Source organism: Oculina patagonica, chromosome 1 (genome assembly GCF_052425735.1).
Source record: "Oculina patagonica isolate OP01 chromosome 1, crgOcupat, whole genome shotgun sequence".
NCBI classification, from domain to species: Eukaryota; Metazoa; Cnidaria; class Anthozoa; order Scleractinia; family Oculinidae; genus Oculina; species Oculina patagonica.
This window is the reverse complement of record NC_135758.1, coordinates 38,056,481-38,078,348: the sequence shown is the minus strand read 5'-3', so window position 1 is coordinate 38,078,348 and position 21,868 is coordinate 38,056,481. Positions and strand designations below refer to the sequence as shown.

General features: G+C 39.3%; 3 protein-coding genes across 7 annotated transcripts; 2 read left to right on the top strand and 1 right to left on the bottom strand.

Moving 5' to 3' along the window:
- Positions 1 to 22: 22 nt before the first annotated feature.
- Positions 23 to 6,376, top strand: LOC144629044 (uncharacterized). The gene is made up of 3 exons (XM_078487212.1): positions 23 to 362; positions 3,588 to 3,894; positions 4,598 to 6,376. The coding sequence occupies exons 1-3, from the start codon at positions 147 to 149 to the stop codon at positions 5,356 to 5,358; spliced, it is 1,284 nt and encodes a 427-aa protein (XP_078343338.1). The 5' UTR covers positions 23 to 146; the 3' UTR covers positions 5,359 to 6,376.
- Positions 6,377 to 7,463: 1,087 nt separating this feature from the next.
- LOC144629029 (acyl-coenzyme A thioesterase 11-like) lies at positions 7,464 to 9,867 on the bottom strand. 2 transcript variants are annotated; one of them, XM_078487199.1, is made up of 2 exons: positions 8,162 to 9,867; positions 7,464 to 7,868 (listed from the first exon to the last, which is right to left on the bottom strand). In XM_078487199.1, the coding sequence occupies exons 1-2, from the start codon at positions 9,690 to 9,692 to the stop codon at positions 7,861 to 7,863; spliced, it is 1,539 nt and encodes a 512-aa protein (XP_078343325.1). In that variant the 5' UTR covers positions 9,693 to 9,867; the 3' UTR covers positions 7,464 to 7,860. The 2 variants fall into 2 exon arrangements, with proteins under 2 accessions (XP_078343325.1, XP_078343316.1); XM_078487190.1 differs by having other exon boundaries at positions 7,471 to 9,867.
- Positions 9,868 to 11,865: 1,998 nt separating this feature from the next.
- On the top strand, positions 11,866 to 19,870 carry LOC144629006 (carbohydrate sulfotransferase 11-like). 4 transcript variants are annotated; one of them, XM_078487170.1, is made up of 4 exons: positions 11,866 to 12,171; positions 14,969 to 15,098; positions 18,183 to 18,238; positions 18,716 to 19,870. In XM_078487170.1, the coding sequence occupies exons 2-4, from the start codon at positions 14,990 to 14,992 to the stop codon at positions 19,580 to 19,582; spliced, it is 1,032 nt and encodes a 343-aa protein (XP_078343296.1). In that variant the 5' UTR covers positions 11,866 to 12,171; positions 14,969 to 14,989; the 3' UTR covers positions 19,583 to 19,870. The 4 variants fall into 4 exon arrangements, with proteins under 4 accessions (XP_078343296.1, XP_078343286.1, XP_078343304.1 ...); XM_078487160.1 differs by lacking the exon at positions 11,866 to 12,171 and adding an exon at positions 12,187 to 12,315; XM_078487178.1 differs by lacking the exon at positions 11,866 to 12,171 and adding an exon at positions 12,796 to 13,371.
- The last annotated feature ends 1,998 nt before the right edge of the window (positions 19,871 to 21,868 follow it).

Below are 21,868 nucleotides of genomic sequence, written 5' to 3'. Positions count from 1 at the left end.
TTCGCGTTATTTGTTTAGAAAACATTGCCCGAGGGGGAGCGTTTTGATAGAGGCTTACAAATTTTCAAGGCACGCTATCTGGTTTACGTTTCTTTCCACGGTCTCTTTGTCAACGAGTGTAACGGAAAATAACATCGGTGTAATCAATGGCTGCTGTGAAAGAGGAAGAATATGATCTCGCGTTCTTGGACGCAGATGATATCGATCAAGACGAAACCGACGCTGCTACAACTCGACTTATCCAACTTGAAAAAGATTCGGAAATCCCTACGCGATATTTGGTTCGAAAGATATTTTCTCCGCATTTGGAGCCTCCATATCACTTCCACCCTGCTTCAGAAGTATCTCAAAGACGGAAAAAGGTAAAAGTTCTTTTGTGTTGTCTTTGATAAAGCGTATTAGCGAGGCGAGACATCTAGCAAAGTTGTCTGTTGATTCTCAAAAGCATGCCCCGAGAGATTTGATTTCACAGTTGTCAACGCTAAAGGATAAGCGCATTACGATTAACAGATTTCGGACAAAAGAGATAAAGAAGTAAAAAGTGAATTGGTACAATTCCTCTGTCAATTGAACATTTCTAAAGAAGAAACCTTTCCCGAAAATGATTTCAGGGAACCGCGCTCACTTCGAAAATACTCAAGCTAAAATTTATGTCGAAAAACGGTTGCATTGATTGACCTCGATCAACCTGCAGTTGTTTCTTTTTATCGACTACTATAGTTCAACCTGTTTTCGTTGAAAACATTAACCTCTCAGTGTGTTTTAGCGGGATATTTCCGGTTTTATTCTGTTAGAATAAAATGCAAAGTCTTCGTTATAAGAAAAGTATGGTCGCAGCCTGGGGCTTGTTTCCAGCTCTGACATTTCCCAGAGGAAATGAACGTCTCTAAATCTTTTATCGTCGTAGAAAATTGACATGTTTGTCTGTTTATCCTAAAGATGATCTCATTTGCTGTCAATTTCCTAGTCTGGTTTCTTCAGCGATTGGCGGACTCCACACTGAAATGGACGCATTTGTAGGTTTACGTTATTGGCATTGTTTTATCGCATTAAAATTGACATGACATTTGTATGAAATTGCATTATCTGTGATTGACAGTTTGTGATATTTTGATTAATGAATATATGTAGAAAGCTCTGCCTCTGTGACATGCACTGTTTCAAATCAATATCATGGATTTTTTTCTGTATCACTTTATGCTCTGTGTGGTAGTTATGAAAACATATTTCAATATAATTTAAAATCTATAAGACAAAATTGTCACAATCAAATGAATAGATTAACACTCTGCAAGTTGTAATTGTTTCTAAGGTTTGACAGTTTGCTCTGTTATTAAAAATATTGTTTGCCATTTTATATAATCAGAACATTTTAAACTACAGTTTATATGCAGGTTTCCGTTAAATTACAGCGTACTTTTACTTTTAATCAAGTGTGGACTAGTCTGAACATACATTGAACAAATTATATTGATACATGTATGAAATAAAACATACAAAGAATCATTCAAAAGAAATTCAAATAAACCACAAATTATTCTGAAAAGGAAAAAAATCTTAAGTGGAAAAGTGGTAGTGTAAATTTTATTCTGAATGCAGCTTTCTTCCATTAACCTGTGTGTATTTTAATTTTATGGTGCTGTTTCATGTCTTCTTTTGTATAATGTAGCCTGTTCTAGGCTCTCTTGGTTGCCAGATTGTGATTGAACAGGTGAAATAAACATGCAATGTCACAAAAAACAAGCAAGGAAACAGTAGTCTCCCAGTGATTGGGAAAGAGGAAGCGTGTGAAATGTTTTTATTATTAAATATAATTTATGTCAAGTTGCATAAACTGGCTGGTTTTCAGTTGTGAAAAAATGTTGATTATGCATATGATGGCTGATTTAATTTTTGGCAGATGCAAAACTTGAATGCAATAGTACTTACCGTAGTACATTGTACATGTATTCGCAGTTCTCTAGATGTTTTACAGAGCGTTTCACAAAACTTTTGACAAGCGGTTTGCGAACTTTGTTTGAAACTTCCGAAGTTCGCCGCGAACTTAAGAATTTCATTTTGAAGTTGTCAATAAAATTGCGAACTTCGTAACGAAGTTGCGAATTTCACGTGCAGCTAAGTTCGCAAGATGAGAAGTTCGAGTTGCTTTCAAGTACGTCTTCTGTCTATTTTCGATTGAAATGCCACAATAGAAAGAAAATTAATTGTCATAGACTGAAGTCAAAAACGAACGAAACTTCTCGGTGGTAAAAATACGTAAACAACTTACCTTGCGCATTTCCACCTTCGACTGCAGTTCTCCGCTGGTTTTAGTTTCACAAATATTTCTTCGCTCTGCACTCTTTAATACCTCGAATTAATTGGGAGCGGTGATTCTTCCTGCAGCAAATCAACTTGATACATCAGCGAGTGTTTTGCATCGAAAGGTAAGCTTAGTTTCTTTGAAAACATCATATCGACTTGATCCGAAGTGAGACGTTTCAGCTGAAGTCTACTTGTAAATAATTCCGTTCGCTGAGAGTAATTTAAACATTAGCTGAGCACTATGTTTTTCGTCCTTTTTTCCCCTAAACACAGCAATACAATTCGGCAAGTCTGCCATTACAATTGAAAATAGATGGAAGACTTGGAACTGTCTCGTTGAAAGCAATTCGAACTTCGCAACTTTCAAACTTCGTTGCATGTGAAATTCGCAACTTCGTTTCGAAGTTCGCGATTTGATTGACAACTACGTAATGAAATTCCCAAGTTCGCAGCGAACTTCGGAAATTTCAAACGAACTTTGCAAACCGTTTGTCAAAAGTTTTGTGAAACGCTCTGTAAAGCCTGCTTTTATATAAAATTCCCAGTCCTGAATGATGTTGCTTTATTTCAATAAGACCTGGCACCAACTGGAGCACCGGCAGGTATTCTGTTGTGGAATGCTGGCTAAAGTTTATGTAGCTCCCAAAAATGGGGACAGTGATATTTTCAACCTTATTGCGCTTGGACCGGTGCCGCACAAATCTTCTTGTACTTCAAATCTTATTTAAAGTCCCATTATTAATCCAACTGCAGATGAGTAGTTGTTGATTTCCAGCTAAATTGTAACAGGCTCAACAGCAATTTAATAATTGGGCTTTAGCCACAGTCACTATCATTTTTGAGCTCAAGGTCATGTTAAACAAATAAAAAAAATAATTTAAATAAGGTTACTACTGATAATGTCAAATAGTAAAGAAATGTCACACTCTAAAAAATAAGAAATCATAAAGAATTTGTCCATGACTGTAAAATGCGCCAGCTAGTGCTTGTCCAATGAAATTGACATCCTTACTGTACTTAGCCTTATTTTGATTGAAGTAAAACATTTTCCTTTAATTGGTTTAAGCTGAGTAAAGAAAATCAAAATAATATTCTCGCTGTCAATAGAGCCATAAAAAACATTCGAAATCTGGCATTGGGATGACAGGAAGGTGGCTGTGACCATTTAATACACTGGTTTTGTTTTCAGTATTGATAATACTGAGACTTTGAAAACTGGCCGCTAAAGAGAGAAGGCATCTGCTTAACAGAGGTTTGACTGCAATGTGTTGCTTTCTTGACAGGTGCACAGTAAATGGGGCTCTGATGTAGGTAAAGCTTGGCACAGTTACTCTCGACAAGATGACCTTGTAGCTTTATTAAGCTTTGAAAGCTCTTCCAGTGTCTCCAGTCTTGATGAAGCAGCCATTAGGAAGGTAACAGATGCTCTGTCAAAGAAGAGTGGTGATACAAAACTTGAACCTCTCCGCTTTAGTGGTCTTCAGCTTTTAATGAAGTTTTCGAGCCCTGCTGGTTACGAAGCTCTTGGAAAGTGTTTTCTAGAAGGGAAAATAGAGGAAATCTCTCATCTTAAGCTTACTGAGATTCAAGGTAAAATCCTTATTAATATTTCTAAAAAAATAAAAACAGCCTAATAGAAAGAAACTGTCATTTTGTGGTTATAATGCATTCTCAGACTATATAGATGAGTATGGCTGTGTGTGTTTTGTATAAGACTAGCTGTTAACACAGTTATGATGTTTACATTTTTTGCCCCAATTTATAAAAGGAGGAGACTGCCCTTTTTGTTTCTGAAGTGAGAAATTTTTTGCCACCCAAAGCGTACATACAATGTACCGGTAACTGTTCTAAGGAAGTAACTCCCTGGACCCCAATCCAAACAGACTTGATTACCTTCCCTCCCCACCCCTTCCTTTCTTACACCCTAGCCCACTGCCTTCTCCCTGTTAATGTAAATGTGCCTCTTCTTCCAATTTAATTACCTTTTGTTTTAAATTTATGCCTTATTAGTCTTTGGTAAGGGTGGGTCATTGCAAATTACATTTCTATCATTCTATCAGTAATCTAATGATAAAACAATATAATTGAACAGGATTATCACAAAATATTGCGATTTCTTAGTATCTGACAGATTAATTATTTATTCAGCCTTGGGCAAACAATTGAACTGTTCACCACTGACAAATCGGGGTATTTGCTGAACCTCATACATTACTGACAAAAAGAATTTTTGATTATTTTCAGGTGAGTGTTGTGAGAAACTGATTTTCTTTCTGTCTCTTTTTTTCTTCAGCTGTGTCTCTCACAGTTCCTCCGCCCTGCTACATTGAACTTGCTGCCCCTGCTGGTGAAGGTGCCTCACTCAAGGATACCCTTTCCTCTCTGCTGGTATCACACCGGTCCACTTTCCCATTCCTGTGTGTCAGAGAACCAGAGCACAAATTCACCAATGGAGCAAGCCCCACAAATTCTCCAGCTTCCAAGACCAGGCGCATGGATAACGGTAGCCTGACATCACCGGCACTGGGTGTTATGCTGATGTTTACACAACGAGCGCAAAAGAATTCTGAAAGCTGTTTGAATGTAGTCAAGGGAAACTCCAGAGATTGGGAGCAGGTTAACATGCCACAAGCTATCTCAGATGGCGACGAGGTTTATTTCAAAGCTTCAAGTAATGATGGTCCCCTGTTTGCAGTCAAGAAATTGTCACCCTGCCCTGGAGTGCGCATTTTACTTTTTGTGAACAAGGACATGGATGAAGTAGAGAGATTTTACACCTTGATCACTGGTACAACGCCACTGGCCTATAACAAGATAGAGGAAGGGCTTAGCTACCGCAAGTTTCCTCTCTCAGACAAACTGGAACTCCAACTTGTATCACACCCATCTCTAAAATCGCACTCTGTGAAAAACACTGCTCTTTGCTTTATGATGAATGACGTGAACAAAATGTGTTCAGAAATTCCAGGTGGAGTTCGAAACATCGGCGAAGGACATTGGCAAGTGAAAGATCCAGAGGGGAATGCAGTTATACTTTATAGTTTGTTAAAATAGACCTGACTTTCTAGCTGCAGTGCAGGTTTTAGATGTATAGCTTTTTTATATCGTTACCTTAACTATGAAGGTGTACATGTATTTAGATGTTTTAAATTGGCTTTTCTTCTGAAGAGTTTTTGCTCTCACTCAGTCACAGTTGCAACTGCAGAATTTTAGTAATAATTGTTTCAAACAACCTTAACAGCCAGAAAAAAATGGCTCATTTCTCTCAATGAAGTAATGTTTAAGTGGTATTTCTTGATCGTCCCGTCCACCTCATCTGTTTGTTTAATTTTTTAAGCATCAAAAAGACTGAATTTTTGTTTTGTTTTTCTCCTAGCCCGGAAAAAAATTGTGCATATTGCTGGTAATCTATTTTGATCTTCGTAAGGGAAGAGATCGTAACGTAACTACACTTGCTTTTTCAATAATTTTGAAGATACATTGTAATTTTTACATTAACAAAATGACTCAAAACGAGTTTAACTCCTTTCACTTCTAAAAACTGCCAAAAAGCAAATAACATAAAGTTAATAAAAAAAATAGCCCAATAGGAAATAGGACTGAGACGGCTGCATGCAGGCTAATAAAAACAAAGTTTAACTCCAAAGAATACGTGAAAGTGCTGTCTTAGGTTATAAAATTGCAATGGCCACACTGGGTTTGCATCCATATAGTAAATTTGTTTGATTCTAAGAAAGCAAGAATTTACAGAAGTCTCTTTAGCTCAAACAGACACCAATTTGGATTTGCACGTTATATAGAATAAAAGTATGTCAATTCTGCAGTTGTATAAAGATCTGTTTTACGGTATGTCTTTTTTTGGAACGTTCTATAAGATTAAGAGTTAAACTGCCTTTATTGCCACGTTAAAGGATTATATTAGATGGACTAAAGTTGTAAAACTTTGAGATGTTTCAGTTTATTTGACATAGACAAGTCCTGTATATCATGGGACGTAGGTACGGTAATCCTTAGTTGTCAATAACCTAAGGTAAAATATTGTCAACAATTAAAACTGTTAGTGCTTATACTATTTCGTCTGTTATTAGCTGATTATTACGTCAGGTACATGATGTTGCAGTCGCTCCAATGAAGTTGGTTTTGGGTTGCCATACGTCAAGAAATGGCCAGGGAAAAGTGAAAATCTTGAAGGTCAGGAAAAGTCAGGAAATTTTATTTTGAGTCAGGGGAACATGAAAGTTTGAAAAAAAGTCTGGGGTAATTGAATTTAAATGTGACCTCAGCGATGTTTTCTTTTTTGGAGGTGGGGAGGGGGGATGCGGAGGCTTGAGGCCGCTACTATATCTGACATTTTGTATTTATTTGGTCTGGGAAATATTATTTTTATCAGGGGAAAGGTGTGATTCAAGGCTTGATTAGGTGCGATGGGAGGCGTACCATTCTCACTGCATACATAATTAGTACGTCAGTTCTTTAAACTCCGTCGTGTTGTGCCTCCCTCTTCCTCCCCCTTTTTTTTTCCCTCCCCCCCCTTTTTCGCTTTCCCCTTCAACTACCGAGAGCTTGGAACTGGCTAGCTTGATGAATTGCGACTTTCTCTCTTCCTACATATGGGTGCCTCTTGCCCTACCAGTTGCGGGTATCTTCCCACAACTTACCATTTCCCTTGTCATGGCAATAGGTGTGCAGTGAGCGAGGATGTTTTTCGATCTTATTCCGCACTTGTCTTATGAAACAAGTAAATTTTTCAAAGTTGTTTTCCTATGCAACTAGTATTTCCATCATTAGTGTTAGTTTCATTTGGAAACTCTGGTTATCTTATTTTTCTCTTCGTGTTCTTACGTAACGCTTCGCTATATTTTGCGAGTTTTTCATAACTGAGACAGGCATGCTTTGGTATGCAAGGACAGTCCCCCCCCCCCCCCCCCACCTCGCCAATCCAAAATTTCTTCAAAATTCGCTTACAAGTTTGGCAAGGTTGGGGAGGGAGAAATATAAAGCGCGAGCTGGACTCTGAAAAGACAGACAATTCTTTCTCTCCGCGCCCCATATGATCTCTCTTCCCCTCGAGAGATTTTGCGGATGAGAGAGTCCCCAAGATGATACTATTTTCAAGCGTCGATAAAGTGGGCCCTTTAATTTGCATGACACGGTCACGTGATCTTGTCAACCATAACAATTGGTGGTAGTACACCATTTTGTACTGCCACCCAGTTTTATGATTGGTCACGTGACCGTGTCATGCAAAGAGCCTGTAAAAGTCTATTAAAATTGACTTCGGCGTGTTACCAGTTTTGAACTCTACCATTTTATTGAACAATATTATTTTACAATTTTTCTTCACTTGTACATCAAAGAATCCAAATGAATATTTCAGGACTAACATTTGGCTTGTAAAGTCTACATTTCATTTAGTTTTCCAAGAGTTACTAAAAGAAATACTCCTTCGGCCAGGTACGGTAAAAACAGGATCTTTTGACAAATTAATGGCCCAAGAAATAAGTACTGTTGGTTTGTGACGAATGTTTCTGAAGCTACAAATAGGCAGTCTTCTGCCTATTTTTCTAAAAAGAAAAAAAAAACACTCAGTCAATTCAGTAGGGAACATCCAATCCAAATTTGCTACTAGACGGTTCGGTTCTATAATTAGCTTGATCTCGTATGTTTCGGTATGGTCGGGTCCTAGGGGTAAGGGCGAAATTTTATTTACGCGAAGCTCTAGAAGCGTTCTCAAGGAGAAATGTCTCCAGTTCCTTGAACCGCTTGACGTAAACATCTGTGACGCCCATCAAATCACCCATGACGTAAGACTGCAATTCACGTGTTGTTTGATTGATGTAAGTGATGGTCGACTTACCCTCCTCCCCCTCAGTTTCCTTGATGAGCATCCCAGAGCACAAGTGTTCTTTGCGATTGTACTCTGGGAATGGGGGTAGGGTTGTTAGTATGACTGATCGGTAGGCAATGGTGAAGTGGTCTCTTCCATCACACGGAACCCTGCGTGACACCAACAGCACTACATCATCTGGTTTGGTTGCGTTACGCAGCACCATGTGGAGAATCTCATCGCCATCATCAACGACCTCCATCACTTGCGCCTTAATCAACACCGGGTCCCATTCTTTACGGGCCTGCTCGTCGCTTAGTAAGGAGAAGACAACTTCAGGACGGACCTTGACGGAGTAGGTGGCCTTAACACAGAGGTAGTTGTCACTGTCACACTTGGATAGCGTGACATTGGAAGAAGATTGCACCTCCTCCCATTTCGTCAGCTGGTATAGCTTCACCAACGCTTCTATGTTGTTGTAATTAAGCAGCTGGCTGATGCGCGGGTTCCAAGGTATGGCGATCACAGGACCGACAGATCTACGGATCTGTTCACGCTCAAAGCGTAGGCGTTTCCTTGCCATAGCCTCGACGGCGCGGCGTTTTTCTTCGTCCGTCTCTATTCGTAGCTGTGGCAACATCTTCAGGCCTCCTCTTCCATCATCGCGCCTTGGAGCCAGAAAGATCAAGAAGGCGCTATTGACGTGTCGCACCTCACCGCCGACGGAATACGCCTCTACTCGGCAACCCACTTCCATGTGTACGTCATAAGTGTTATTCACCCTTGTCTTGATAATTACGCGGTCGCCCACCTTGATGGGTCCGCGAAACTTGACCTCGTCGACAGCTTGCAGCTGGGGGTGTGAGCGGCACAGGCGAGTGGCCGTGATGGTGCAGGCGGCCTCCATCCAAGACATGACTTGACCACCGAATGCTGTCTGATGGTGGTTAGCATGCGGGGGTAGAACCAGCTCAACGCTTTCCAGAGAGGTATTCACCGCAGCGATCTCTTCACCAGTGCGACTTCGATTCTCCGGAGTCGTACAGATTTCATTGCCTCCATTGCTACTCTCCATCTTCGCAAGCTCTTTCAGGTTGACCGGATACTGAATCCGCATTCTTCTCCTCTCGTTCGCGAGTGCGTATTGTGATTTTTCTTCCTCGGTGAAAGGCAAGACGGGAGTCAACTGCTGTTTGTGATGATTCTTATCCAATGCTACGAAAGTGAAAAAAGCTTCGCAAACTTTTTGGATCTTGCCACGGAGTAAATCTTCCACTTGTACCTTCACTCCGACTTCCATGCTTGTGTTAAACGCGCGATTAACCCGCGCTGTGAGATTAACAACTTGGCCGACATAAATCTGTTGTTCAAAATAGAGTTCGTCCATGGACGCTGTCACACACGATGTTCCAGCGTGTTTCTCAGCCGAGAGACAAGCGGCAGTGTCCATCCATTTCAGCAACTGTCCGCCACTGAGACAGTTTTCTTGCCGCTCGTTTGTGTGCGTTGGAAGAACGAGTTGATTCATTTCGACTTCCGTGGGATTCTTGTAGGAGTCCATTATTGTTGCAAAATATTGAACTGTTTCCAATTCTGTACTTCTGTTGTAACAGACGATCAGATAAGGTAATTATTCGTTTACGAACAAAAGAGATTGATCTAAAAGGCAGTTAAACCCAATAATCATTTCAGTTTCTTCGTCAGCGGCCGAAGTGTCTCGAAAAGGCCCGTTCTTGATCAGCTTTGTAAACAAGGAAAATAATTTGCATGTTGTGACCTGTTTCAGGTATATTGGCTAGTCACGCAACAAGGAGGAAAATTGCGTGACGTCTCGGCATTTAGGCCCTTCGAAGAAAACACTGAGAAAAGAAAACATCCAAATGAAAAGTCGTCAACAGCATGTTTATTAAAGCATTGAAACATTTATTCTGTGCTTTTTTCAAAATCTTCTATCCATGAAAGGTGTATTAATTAAATTAAAAAGAGCGATGAATCCATAGAAATAAACGTTCTCCCTCTCACAGCTTGATAAACCCTAGCATGGGGGCATTCAAAATAAAAGCAATATTCATGTCATGTGCTGCTATCTGTTTTGCATAATAAAAACTGATGCTAATTATTTAGTACATGGTGCTACCTGTTTTGGAGCACACCTGGAGCACAATTGAAGCTGACAATCTACATTCAAAGTCAAGTCAAAATTTCTGTATTTTGGTGCATAGCGAGTTTCTAACTTGCGTACGTCAAACAACAGCTGATAACAGAAACCCGTCAAATGCGTTCAGGCATGAAAATTTAGTCATAATAGGGACGGACCATAATTTTTTTGAGGGGGTGAGTGGGGGGGGGGGGGTATGAAAAATATTTAAAAAAAATTGTTTGCGGGGCATACAAAGACAAAATAAGTTGTTTGCAAGAGATATGTATAACAAAACATAGTTTAAATTTCGAAAAAAATTGTTTGCAGAAATGCATAAACTAAAAAAAAGTTTGCACCAGAAAATTGTTCATTCCCCCCCCCCCCCCCAAAAAAAAAAAAAAAAAAAAAAAAATGGTCCGTCCCTTAGCCAGGTGTCCCAAAATGAGGGAGGAGAGGGAGTGTTTTGGCAGGGGCGGAGCCCTGGAGCCCTAAACTCTTTGGGACCCTGATTAAGGTGGTGGCAAATGAGGAATCTTGCGGATACATCCTTGCGGATACAAATGTTTCCCCGTTTGACCGCACGAGCAACATTTGACGTGCACACAAAATTTGTATCCGAGACACAAAAAATGTTTCTGATTTTTTGTCAGACACATTTTGTGTCCGCGACAAATGTTTCCCCGTTGTTAATTGTGCGGCATGGACACAGTACATTTGTTGTGTGTCCCGCTCGTTTGCTCACCCAAGAAACATCATGAGCAACAAGGAATCCGTTACACCGGGCCGTTACAATACGTCCTGGTTTGCCATCACATTTAGAGGCCACAATCTCGTTCCCAGAGCCTAGGGACTCTTTCCCGTTCCCCTGAATTAGGGTAACGCGGGTTCTGGGTCGAGATAATTGTAGCCCCTATTGCATGTAGGTCAAGCATGTAAGGGCCATTGTTATTTTATCCTTACTTCGCGCCGTATTGACTCCCCCTTGCTCCTGCAAACTGCATGCCCCTGGGTCTCCCCCCCCCCCCAGGGCTGTTTGGCCGAGTCACCAGGAGCTCTAATCTTTTGCCTCGAGTTTTCTTTACCGATTTCCCCTCCTGCCGTTTCAATTTTCCCTCAGCCCACACTAACTGCCCCTTTTAAACGCCATATAATCCATAACATAAGTGAAAATGCTGTTAAACGCGCTTAAGCAAAAAATGATAAAAAAGATTTATAGTTGCGACGTGTAAAATTCATGTAACAAAGCGTTTTTGATTTGTGTGTAATCTTGAGTATGTTTAATTTGTTTACCTCCTCGAAGTTGAATAGATTAAACACTTGCTATATTTTAATTCGTTAAAAAAAAAAAAATTAAAAGAAAAAGGGGCGGATTCCCAAAAAAAAAAAAAAAAAAAAAAAAACAAAAAACGAAAAAAAAAATCGATTCCTGATTTGTTTGTTCACCTGCTCGCTGAATCAGCCTTAATTGATTTCAAGTCAGGTGTTAAATATAAATTGTCATTTTAATACTAGCATTCTAGAACTTTTGAGTATTAGCAAAAGTGCTCGGCTGTAGACTGTTCCTCTAGGTTTTCGGCTAGTCTAAGGCAACGCGAAAAATAGCGAAGTGGAAAAAAAGACCAGGGTTAGTTGCTGGGAGCCTGACGGAGCGTATAACTATGTCGTATTTTTTTAAATCCATTTGTAGTTTAAACTTTTTATTCAGTTGCTGTAATAATCAAACAACCGGACACGGACCGAGTTAAACTTAGCCCGCGCGCACGATTGAAGACAGGGAGCGATTAAACTGCATTCGGAGTACAGTCCTGTTTTAGAGATTTCTTGGCCTGTCATCAGAGTCCAGTCCCGTCCTGGTGGTATCCAGAAATTTCGCCTCAGATTTCGCCTCACCAGCTACCAAGTGAGTTGCTAGGAGTTTATGTTTTCCCTCGGGCTGTGTGCATTTTCGTGGCAGCAAGAGAGGTTTATATTTAGATTTCAATTTCCTTTCCAAGGAAAGCGTCTGCGTCTTGCAAGTTTTAAGTGAGTTATGCCGTTGAATGGGGTGCGTAACCCTTCAGTTCTGATATTGTAAGGCCTTTTTAGTTCTGTTCTAGAAATTGTATTACCTAAAAAGCTATAAGTTGCACGAGCGCTTTTTACGAGTATCGATCCATTACAGATCATTATTGTCACTTTCGGATTTACAATTATTGCATTTTCTTTCCTTCACATTTGTTATAAACAGTGTTCCTATATTTCACTTTTTTGTTATTTATTTTGGGCATTCTCAAATTAATCACGGCTGATTTTGTTGCTTATTCTGCTGGAATAGCACATTTGCACGATTTCGTCATTCTACGTATATCAGCTAGTCATGGAATTCAATTCGCTTTTCCTTTATTATTTAAATTTTGTATCTACAGCGGGTTTTAAAAAACAACTGCTTTAATTAGAATGATGAAAAGAAGAAAAAGAAGCTATTTACAAACAAAATGCTAGAAAAATAGGTTATTTCCAAGTTACCCTTTGCCTCTGTTTCTAAACGAGTCTACGTCGGTGCAAAACCATTCAATTAAATGAAAATGAGTTCGATTTACATGAAAATGTAGCTGTAGTTGAAACTCATTGGGGTAACTCGGAAATGGTCAGTTAAAATATGAGCGTGAAAAAACTGGCTGTGTCGAGTGACCAGCGCGAGAGGCGACAAGGATTAAGCCTGGTTCTCATATGATCGTCCCGATCGTCTCTGTCGCTTCTGTCGCTTCAAAAAGTTTGCCTGCTCCAATCAAATCAGACTTTGCAAACGACAGAAGCGACAGAGACGATCCGGGCGATCATATGAGAACCAGCCTTTAAATACCACGGTGTGACGTAGAAGTCCCAATAGAGGAAGCCGAGGCGGTAATTGCATGCAAATGATTTAGCAACGGTCTGCTTTTCCTCAGCCCATCAAAACTGTCAAATTTGAATCGTATGCGCGACAACTTTTCGGAATGGAATGCAAATTACAACGTACTGGTATTGAGAATCACCCCGTCGGTCTGAGGTTTTAGAAACTGGCAACGAAATGGTGCGGACTCCTCCTTGGGGAAAAGTATGGCGGCTATAAAACTGTACAGTAAGTAAGAAGATTCTACCATCAACATCGTTCGCTTTCACTCTGTGTTCTGAAAAGCTTTAACTTTACTGAGATTACACTTCTAAATTATTATTCCCGTCTCAAAATTGAAAAAAAATATCCGTTCGTTGTGACACCCTTCCGGGCATCCGGACATTACAAATTTCAAAATGCTTTATCTCCGAAATGACGCATTAAATCGATACCAAAATTAGCGCAAAGGTTTTATATGTCTAGAACAGGCTTTGTAGAATTAACAGTTTAGAGTTAAGAAATTTGTTGACGTTTAGAGATGTTTCGCATAAGACCACGCCATATGCTAATCATCTACTATTAGTGGATTTAAAATTAGTATAATTCCCCAGGAGACCAGTTTTGATTGCAAAGGAACATGCACAAGCCGTTGTTGAAAGCGCCCCATTTTGCGCAAAAATGCGACGGGCGAAAAAGAAAAGCAACAACAACAACGTTAACAACAACTAACGGCTCGGCCACGACTCGCAGTCTTTGATAAAAAAATTCTTGCGAACTGTGTATGTATGCGCTCATCCATGTTTCGTGTTACCTCACACAAACTCATCTATATTTCCGAATTCTTTGTCATATTCCCACTGGAGTCACGGTTAACTCGGTTTAAATAGAGTCTGAATAGCACAACGTGCCTCTGCAACGACTTGTACAACGACTGGCCGAAACCACCTAGGACCACCTAGGATGACGCCATAGGTTTTCAACTGCTAGGTTGTTTTTTTTTAAACGACAATTTAACAATCTGCCCAACAAAGTTCTGTTCACGTCCTTTAAACAAAGGATAGGGTAGTCTCCAGGGTATTTCTGCTAAATCCACTAATAGCGGATCATTAGCATATGAAGTGGGCTTATGCGAAACATCTCTAATAAAAACAACCATTTGGACTTGTGAAAACAACTCAATAGGACCATAAAAGAGGGTCTGAATGGGGGTTAACTGACTAGCGACAAAGAGCAAAAAATATAACTCACAACCGACAAAGTAATTTAATTTTAACTGACCACCGACTTGAGGAACCTCCAATTCATACCCGACTAGCGAAAAAGGGCGAAAAATATAAGTGACAACCGACAAAGTAATAAAATTTAAACTGACGCCCCGTCCACACTGACCCGGGTAAATTTGAAAACGCATCTTTTTTTCCCAGGTTAGGCCAACCGTCCACACTGAAACGGCGTTTACGGTCACCGAAAACGCGGGGCTTTTCAAATTTCTCCGTTTTCAAATTTACCCGGGTCAGTGTAGACGGGGCCTGAGTACCGACATGAGGAACCCCCATTCAGACCCTCGTAAAACCCACCCCGCTCATGCGACCAAATTTTAGCGTCTATCCATGAAGTTCGAATTAACTGGGCTCTGATCAGCTCTACCTCCAAAAACCCACACATGCAGGGTGCTGGGAATCTTGGCAGATGAAAGAACGCACCTGCTGATCCAAATGTAAACAATGTTCCATCAGTTGGTACAATCCTTTATGAATCGTACTGTCAATAATAAATAATGAATCAAAACTCCAATTTTAAAAGCACATACACAGTAGTTCTCAGAAGCAGACGTCTTTTTCAGGGTGCCAAGTGTTACGTGATTATGAAATGGAAAAACAGTGGTTTCGTGATTGTTTCTTTGGCTGCTCTAACATTGCTTGTCCTCGTTGGAATATTGTTGGAGCTTCCCTTGGCGGCAAAAACCATAACAGGTAGGCTCACGGTAACACATTTTACAAACATATCACATACATTAAAACCATTATACGATATTTCGAAACAATTGTTTTCTAGACGATTTTATGATCTTGACAATAAAATTTTAAGATCTTTATTTTAAGATCTTTATAAGAAGATTTTATGATCTTCGCACTCGATGTATAGCACCCTGTTGGGTTTTCTGTATAAACTTCACGGGGGTTGTTTAAACAGTAAAGATTTGAATAATTTGTTTATAGTGTAGTCTAAGATTACAGCAGCTCTTGTACATCAGTGAAACCCGAGGTATAACTTGATTTTCAGGCAATGAAATTAACAAAACAACGCGGATGAAACCCCCAATTGGAAAATACAAGAAAATTTGCACAATAAAGTCCATTCTTTGCCTTAACCGAAGTGCTAATTACTTATTGTACACTATCACAAAATCTCTCGGCTTCCCGGGAAATGGGCCATAATCATTTATTCATAAGCAAATACTGCAATAGTTTTCATTAGTAGAGACAATAGCTTTGATAAGGTGGCGTTATACCTCAACGATATGTTTTCATACAGTTTAGCACTATTCTTTTATCATGTCTTTGGCATTGTACAGTGAATTTTTTAAAGAATTTTTGGATGTTTTTTAAGCCCCTCTTTAAGACGTTTATGAAGGAGATAGAGGAGGTTAAATGGGACGGGGACTATTTATTTGAATTAAACATTATTAATAAAAATATTTTTTTAGTTTATAATTTCTATCTGAAACTCAAAACAGACTAACCCCAACACGAAGTGCTCTCGTGTTTTCAGTTCAAAATAAATTGTTTTCAAACTGAGCAGAAATAGAGTGAAGGACTATGCTTCTTTTTTCACTAAAATATTTTGGTTTCCAGTTCTTAGTGGTCACTAACTGCACCTGTGGGGGAACAGATAGGTTTATGATGCTTACAATTGCGACGAAGAAAACCCAGCAGGAGATTACCGCATTCACAAAAAATTACTCGGAGCGCCTAGAATCGAGCAACTAAGTGGCCGCGCATTTCAATCAAGATAGGTGCAGGGTCTGGAACTGGTAGAGAGAAAGGAATGGAACGAGTATTTTCTTTTTTTAGATTCCAATAGAAATTTCTGAAATATCTCTTAAAAATTCTTTTTATTTTGAAAAGTTTGTACCATAATAGTCTTTCAATTTTTAAAGAAAAACAGAAGATGGTTTTCAGATGGAACAATTTACTACCAGCTGTTTAAATCATCTCTGAAAGCCTTTCAAAACGTTTGAGGGACACTATTTTAAAGGAGTAATTTTTATTTTTCCTTTAACCTTTTAACACCCAAATTTTCCCCCCAAAACGCTTTTTTTTAGCCGCTAAACTGAAATTTCGGTGCTATGGTCTTGAATTTACCTCAACTTTGCTAAAGAAGCACTTTTTTTACACTTCAGCAACATTTTGATAAAGAATCTGTGTAAAAACGTACAATATTTTACTTTGGTGCATGCGCATAAGCCAAAATTTGGACTTTATTTTTTTGCTGAACCGTTCCAAATTTTTTTTTGCCCCTTTTGCTTCCTTTTTTTCTGCTTTCTTATTCTCCCTACTTTCTACTCTTCGTATCCTTTCTTTTGGCCAAAAAAGTTTTGATGTTATCATTGGAAAACACTGAAAAGGGGACTTTGACCAAATACAGGTGTACTGGCCTGTTTAAGCAACGATTTTGCACCAAGAATGGATTGTGCTTTTCTTTGATTAGCTCTGTCAGAATGCAACCGATATTCAAAATGAACAGTCCTGTAGAAAGGTCGATCCAAGCTCTGTCAGATTCTTATCACAAATTTCCAGTGACGTGCTAATTGATGACGTCACAAGTGAATCAATGACTGCACCTCCAAATAGCGCCTGAATGCGCGTTTAGGAGTGAAAGGGTTAAAATATTTTTATTTTGTCATTAAAAATATCTTTCATCTACTAGTTAGTGTATAATAGTGCTTACTTATTAGTATTAGTGCGTGGTGCACGAAAGACAGAGAGTAAAAAACAAAAGAATTACTAATTATAGCGAAATACTGAATAAGTACTAATACGAAGTAGTAGCGTGTACTACCCCACTTTCTTTTTCATGGGTTAGGTAAAACACTCTAATTGTAAGAGGTCAGTAGTATTTGGTTAAAGCTTTTATATATCTGTAAACTTGCATTTTATACTTGGATATGCGTTTTAAATGAAATATAGTCTAAACTCTCTAAAGCCTGGCTCTCATATAATCGCCCCGATCGTTTCTATCGCATCGATCGTTTGCAAATACTGAGGCGATCGTAGGCGATAGAAGCGATTGGAAGCGATCGGGGGTTCTCATATAATGATCGTCCCGATCACCTGGTATGTGAGAAGACCCTAAGAAAAACAATCTTTTCAGCCCTAGATGAAAGACAATGGAAGTCTTCAATGAAAGAGCAAAACTCGTGGCCTCCTATTTTCTCAGTTATTGCAGTTTTACGGCGAAGAAGGGAAAGAGAAGCTAGAAGGATAGAACACGGGCGATCCAAGCGATCGTGATCGCCCTAAGCGCCGCAGACGTTAGCGATCGCCTGTGTAATGTTCTCATGATAATCGTCCCGAACGCAAGAAAACTATTTGAATATTGACAGAGGAGATAGAAACTATCGGGGCGATTATATGAGAACCAACCTTAAACGGACACCACTGAATGGCGGATTGTTGGCTGGCCGGCTCTGGCCGAATTTCACTTGTTTGAGCCAAAACACCTCTCTACGAAAGACAGCTGGAGTTGGTCCGGAGGGTGTCTAGCCTCCCACGCAGTCGTTTTTTTAGTAAGGGAATCTTCCCTAGCTATGTGGTTTTGACATTCTAATAAAATTTTTATTTATTATTATTTATATTTTAGGGGCGATCGTGTTTCAGAAGTGAAACATGATCGCCCCTAAAAACGACTGCGTGGGAGGCTAGAGGGTGTCCGCCTTAGAAAGAGTTGACTGTATTCCTATTTTACTAGAAGACCACATGGTTTTTGGTGTGTTTCCACTATTTATCGTTACTCTCTAAAGATTAAAGCTTTAAATGATTATCCAACCTGTACAGGAACGTTTGTAATCAGGCCGCCAGATATCAAGGCAAAGAACCCAGCTGATAAACCGGTATGTAATAGTTCGCAGAATTCAGTTCAATTTCCTTTAGGAGTTTGTAGCGATTTCAAGAGGCAGGTTTGGCTTACGATTTACCTTTTTAGAAGCGATTTAGTGTATATATATATATACATCTAAATTCATGCTCCTAATGGAATGCTGCCTTTAGCCGACACTGACGCACTGACGTAATAATCCCCCATCAAGCTTTGCAAAAGCAAACATGACGACGCGCGGAAAAATTTCAGGTAATTTGAAAGTTAAAAAAAAAAAAACAGAAGCAAAACACCCAGTATTTCAACCAGTTAAAGAATTATCGTCTTTAAACCTCTAAAAGGCGTAAACTAAAGCAAAAACTTTTGATTTGGAACAAACTGATTTTAGCCAAGATTTGCAGACAAACATTTTTATTAATATAAACAAATCAAAGTGTATAATTATCTAATAAACTTCTAATCAGTCACCTTAAGAGAATTATTGCCTTTACAGACAAACATTGTTGTACCAACTGAAGATATCTTCGCAAAGGCGGAAGAAAGACAAAAAACAAGAAAACAACAATTGAAAAAATACTGTCTGGAACACGCTAATGAAAACCCACTACCCAGAAGACAACAGCTCGGTCAACTTCTAATCGATGATGACAACAAAATTATTTACTGCGCTGTTCCCAAGGTGGGCAGTACACCAATGAAGAGGACCCTGTTTAGTCTACGGAACGACAGCGATAAATTTAAAGGATGGTCAGTACACACTCCGAGTCTGTGGAAACACATGAGCGAGTACAACACATCGGAGAACTCAAAACGTCTTGCGACTCATTTCAAGTTCATGTTTGTTCGTGAGCCATTTCACCGTTTGTTATCAGGCTACAAAGATAAATTCTTCGGGAAGAATAGACTATACACCAACAGATTCCGTGAAATGATAGTCAGGGCTTACAGACCTCAAGACGTGGAGACAGTAAGGACGGAGACTAATAATGTCACTTTCACTGAGTTTCTAAAGTTTATTGTAACTTCTTCTAATTATCTTGCTCGTGACGATCATTGGCGACAATGCGAACACCTCTGTTTTCCATGTACTTTTAATTTCCATTTTATCGGCCATTTTGAAACGCTAGCGGAGGACGCCGCGTACATGCTGAAAAAGGCGGGAATTGACGACCGCGTGGCTTTCCCGCCAGTTCGCTCGTCAAGCGCAGCCTCGGATTTTATGACGTATTATTCACAAGTTCCACACGAGATCATTTTTAAGGTGGGAGAAGTTTTTAGAAGTGATTTTGAAATGTTCGGTTATCCTTTTCCAGGGCCATTAAAAACTCTCCTTGCGAACTTCACGAATGGTGTTTTGTAAAAAATATATACATATATATATTTTCCTGAATGACTGTACTCTGACACAACTCATATAGCTTCTTACATTTTATTTCTAGAAATAACGTCAGAAGTGACAGGTGCGTGTGATGAATCAGCATTTATTTATGGTCAGTCAAAGTCGCGAAAATAAGGGAAATGTACAACAATAAATTTAAAGTGAAACCATTGAGCTGTCGTAAAACACATCAATCTAATCATAGGGGGAGGGGGTGATGCTAATTTTTTTTTATACTGGCAGGCTTCGTCCCGAGACCCAAACCCATACCCTTTCAATATTATTTTCACAGAACAGTCAGTCCTTTCGTATTCCTTTGATTGACATACCTACACAGAGGTTAGTAAATCATTTTTGTTAACTTTTCTCTTCAATAACCCGACCGTACGGTGGGTCTGTTCTACCTTTTAAACTCCAACTCGTGAAAAACCTACCCTACAGACTAAAAAATGTACCCATTTCGGTGGAGCCTCCCCATATAGTCCACTATATGGAGTACCTCGAGGGGTTTGAAATACAACAAGTGTATCGAAAGTGTAATAAAAATCTGCAAGACACAGCGACAAACAGTGAGTGGTGCCGGATCTCTTGTAGAAATGAATCAATAAATTAATAAAAATGCAAAAGATAGACGGCAGACTGATTCAATTCTGACGGCATAAGTGACGAAAACTAGCTAGTGAACAAATTCTTAAAAAGTTGTCCTGATATTTTAGCTTACAATATAAACCTTCCTCAGGACATGAGCGGAAAAGAAATGTGGAAAAAACCTATAAAAGAAATAAAATACGTGATAGGCTGTTCACAGCCCTCTATTTTTCGTATTTTTTCTATCGATGATCTCTCGCTTTTTTACGTTTAAAAATAGAGAGGCTGTGGATAGTGTAAATACGTGACAATAGAGAGGTTAAGCATGACGTTTACGGCAAACGGCAAACGGCAAAAATCGAACGTTTGGTGTCTGATTTTAATAGCCGTTTGTACAATTTAGGGAAATTGTTTGCATTTACTGTGATTAAGGGATTTTTTTCCTATTTTTCGACTGGCTTTATTTATGTGCTAAAGAAAAAGCGAGCAAAATCAGATAATTTTTGCCGTTTGCCGTTTGCCGTAAACGTCATGCTTAACCTCTCTATAATAATTAGTTCGTTCAGTTTTTTCGGTGCCTCTATATTTGTCACATGAAACAATGACGTTTCGCTGAACGAATTCGCCTGTAGCTGTACTTAATCTGCCTAAATAATACCCGATCACTACAATCCTCGTTAAATCGTCGTGTCAATAAAAAATCAAAGGCCCTTCGAGCAACCTCATGATAATTTGATGAAGTGGCGTCCTTCGTTTTTTCCAAATTCCGTATTTACTCGAAGCGCTCGTTAAATTTTTCGCGCCTCAAATGCGGCGCTTATTTATAATTTGGACGCCACAAAGAATCTAATCTTTTACAGTAATTAAAAATATAGTCTTCCGATTGTCAGTATTCGTCTCTTGCTGATGGGAGTTTGTGGCCTTCACAACATTTACAGAGCTACGTATTGTAAGAATGTTGGGTCGAAAAACAAATGGGCGAGCGGTAAACAATCACCTAAAACTGCATAACATCGCTTTTGATGGAAAGAAATGTCCAAGTTTGTTTTTAAATTTGCTTTGTAGTTTTGTTTTTTAGTGAAACGAAATTTCCTGCGGCGGTTATTCGGGGGCGGCGCTTATTAGTTATTTGGTCCTAAATGCGGCGCTTATTCGAGTAAACACGGTAAGCGTTCAATAATGTAACGGTCTCACTTTATTTGCCTTTTATTTATTTATTTTTTTTTTCATGGGAGTTGCGTCAATGGGTCACTGATGCTTTATGCTCTCCGGTTTCGTATATTTTGTCACCACCAAAATAAAGTGTAACCTTTGAATATGTTTTTTTCTGTCTGGGATGCGCTGAATTGTGTTTTAAAGTGCTTTTCTGTTAGCACGTAAATTATATACGGGAAGCTACAAGCGTTATTTTTGAGCAGCCGATGAAATTTAAGAGAAAGATGTGCCTAAGCATTTCGTGTTTCTGCTCGCCTCAAAAAGATGAATAAAGGATGACGTGACACGAGATGACGTGACGCAAAACAAAAACGTGCAGTGTGAAACTCCTGTTTTTCAGTGAGCTGAGACGTTTACTAAATGACGTCACATGGCAAGCGAAACTGCATGTATCTCATACCTGCTTTTAGTAAAAGTCACAATCTCACGTTATTTGCCTCTTTGAATGTTTTCTTTTTTAATGGG

What these genes read in the sequence shown, in the direction of transcription:
- LOC144629044 (XM_078487212.1), top strand. Translation starts at nt 147, where the DNA reads ATGGCTGCTGTGAAAGAGGAAGAATATGATCTCGCGTTCTTGGACGCA. An exon ending in TATCTCAAAGACGGAAAAAG is followed by an intron (nt 363 to 3,587) that starts GTAAAAGTTCTT and finishes CTTTCTTGACAG; the next exon opens with GTGCACAGTAAATGGGGCTC. An exon ending in TAAGCTTACTGAGATTCAAG is followed by an intron (nt 3,895 to 4,597) that starts GTAAAATCCTTA and finishes TTTTTTCTTCAG; the next exon opens with CTGTGTCTCTCACAGTTCCT.
- LOC144629029 (XM_078487190.1), bottom strand. Translation starts at nt 9,692, where the DNA reads ATGGACTCCTACAAGAATCCCACGGAAGTCGAAATGAATCAACTCGTT.
- LOC144629006 (XM_078487153.1), top strand. Translation starts at nt 14,903, where the DNA reads ATGAATCAAAACTCCAATTTTAAAAGCACATACACAGTAGTTCTCAGA. An exon ending in GGCGGCAAAAACCATAACAG is followed by an intron (nt 15,099 to 18,182) that starts GTAGGCTCACGG and finishes CAACCTGTACAG; the next exon opens with GAACGTTTGTAATCAGGCCG. An exon ending in AGAACCCAGCTGATAAACCG is followed by an intron (nt 18,239 to 18,715) that starts GTATGTAATAGT and finishes TTGCCTTTACAG; the next exon opens with ACAAACATTGTTGTACCAAC.